This window comes from Notothenia coriiceps, unplaced genomic scaffold, assembly GCF_000735185.1.
Source record: "Notothenia coriiceps isolate Sejong01 unplaced genomic scaffold, NC01 NC01_scaffold00019341, whole genome shotgun sequence".
NCBI classification, from domain to species: Eukaryota; Metazoa; Chordata; class Actinopteri; order Perciformes; family Nototheniidae; genus Notothenia; species Notothenia coriiceps.
Genome location: NW_011352042.1, coordinates 1 through 2,419, shown reverse-complemented (window position 1 = coordinate 2,419; position 2,419 = coordinate 1). Strand labels below are relative to the sequence as shown.

General features: G+C 48.9%; 1 protein-coding gene across 1 annotated transcript; it reads right to left on the bottom strand.

Moving 5' to 3' along the window:
- Positions 1 to 24: 24 nt before the first annotated feature.
- On the bottom strand, positions 25 to 1,335 carry LOC104951860 (CCR4-NOT transcription complex subunit 11-like; the record flags this gene model as incomplete). The annotated part of the gene is made up of 2 exons (XM_010778593.1): positions 25 to 705; positions 1,183 to 1,335. Coding segments are annotated over 2 exons (497 nt in total), but the record flags the coding sequence as incomplete, so codon positions are not given.
- Positions 1,336 to 2,419: the final 1,084 nt, after the last annotated feature.

The window sequence follows — 2,419 nt, the reverse complement described above, 5'->3', positions numbered from 1 at the left end:
ACACACACACAACCCCTATATATGATATGTGAGTGTTTGGGACCCCTATATATGATATGAGTGTTTGGGACCCCGTAGATGATATGTGAGTGTTTGGGACCCCTATATATGATATGAGTGTTTGGGACCCCGTAGATGATATGTGAGTGTTTGGGACCCCGTAGATGATATGAGTGTTTGGGACCCCGTAGATGATATGAGTGTTTGGGACCCCTATATATGATATGTGAGTGTTTGGGACCCCTATAGATGATATGTGAGTGTTTGGGACCCCGTAGATGATATGTGAGTGTTTGGGACCCCGTAGATGATATGTGAGTGTTTGGGACCCCTATAGATGATATGTGAGTGTTTGGGACCCCTATATATGATATGTGAGTGTTTGGGACCCTGTAGATGATATGTGAGTGTTTGGGACCCCTCTAAATGATATCAGTGTTTGGGACCCCGTAGATGATATGTGAGTGTTTGGGACCCCTCTAAATGATATCAGTGTTAGTACCTGGGCCTGTTGCTGGGCGGACAGCGGGCTCTTGAAGGCTTTGGCCATGATGCGTTTGATCTCCAGCCCGGTGCTGTTCTTCACACACATGGAGCGATCCCATTGGACGCTGTGGTCGGGCTCCGTGGGGTTCAGCCAGGCCAGCTCGTCCTCGCACACGTGCAGAGGGGGGGGCGGCCGGATGAACTCTGGCCGGAAGTGACCTGAGGAGGAAGAGAGAGAATATGAGATATCTATGGAGATTTTAAAGGGCTCCTAAGCCTCACCCCCCCTCTATTTCAGTCCTGTTACTAAAGAGCTGACTGTGTGAGGAGGGGGGGCGGAGAGAGAGAGAATATGATGAGGAGATTGTTTTTTATATATCTTTCCCCCAATTTATTTCAAGGTGAATACTGCTATATCTTTTAAGGGTTAGCTTTGTTAGTGACCTGAAGAGGAAGAGAGAGAGAGAGAATATGAGGAAGCAGCAACAGAGGAGATGTGTACGTCTATGGAGATGTCAAAGGTCTCCTATCATGCTATCTTTAGACACATCTTATAGCTCTCAGATATATACAGATAAATAAAAAACATGTCTGAAGTGTTTTGCTCCCTCTCTCTCAGATGTTACTTCAGCTTTTCATTGCCATAACTACACTGTAGCTAATGAGCACATGATGACAAAGACTTGAATCACTCACTCTCCAGGGGGGGGCGGGGCCCGGTCACCAGAGACTCGATGATCTGATTGGCCACGGAGCTGTCGAAGCCCGAGTTGGAGGAGTCGGGGTCGGGGTCGTTCAGGAGGCTCGGGAAGCTGGCTTTACTCTGAGTGGGAAGCTCCGACTGACGCTCTGAGGAACACGGAGGAGGGGTCAGGGTTATCACAACACCACCACACATTCTGCCCGCTCCCCCAACTGAAGGGAAACAGAACATTCATCAACATCTCTGGAGTCCCTGGACAGATTGTGTTAGTCACCCTAAAGACACGTTTCTTTTTAAGCAAGTAAATAAAACACAGTTTCTGACCTGCACACACACTCAGTTTCTGACCTGCACACACACACACAGTTTCTGACCTGCACACACACTCAGTTTCTGACCTGCACACACACACACACAGTTTCTGACCTGCACACACACACAGTTTCTGACCTGCACACACACTCAGTTTCTGACCTGCACACACACACACAGTTTCTGACCTGCACACACACTCAGTTTCTGACCTGCACACACACTCAGTTTCTGACCTGCACACACACTCAGTTTCTGACCTGCACACACACACACACAGTTTCTGACCTGCACACACACACAGTTTCTGACCTGCACACACACACAGTTTCTGACCTGCACACACACACAGTTTCTGACCTGCACACACACACACACAGTTTCTGACCTGCACACACACACACAGTTTCTGACCTGCACACACACACACACAGTTTCTGACCTGCACACACACACACAGTTTCTGACCTGCACACACACACAGTTTCTGACCTGCACACACACACACACAGTTTCTGACCTGCACACACACACACACAGTTTCTGACCTGCACACACACTCAGTTTCTGCCCTGCACACACACACACACAGTTTCTGACCTGCACACACACACAGTTTCTGACCTGCACACACACACACAGTTTCTGACCTGCACACACACACACACAGTTTCTGACCTGCACACACACACAGTTTCTGACCTGCACACACACACAGTTTCTGACCTGCACACACACACACACAGTTTCTGACCTGCACACACACACACACAGTTTCTGACCTGCACACACACACACAGTTTCTGACCTGCACACACACACACAGTTTCTGACCTGCACACACACACACACACAGTTTCTGACCTGCACACACACACACACAGTTTCTGACCTGCACACACACAGTTTCTGACCTGC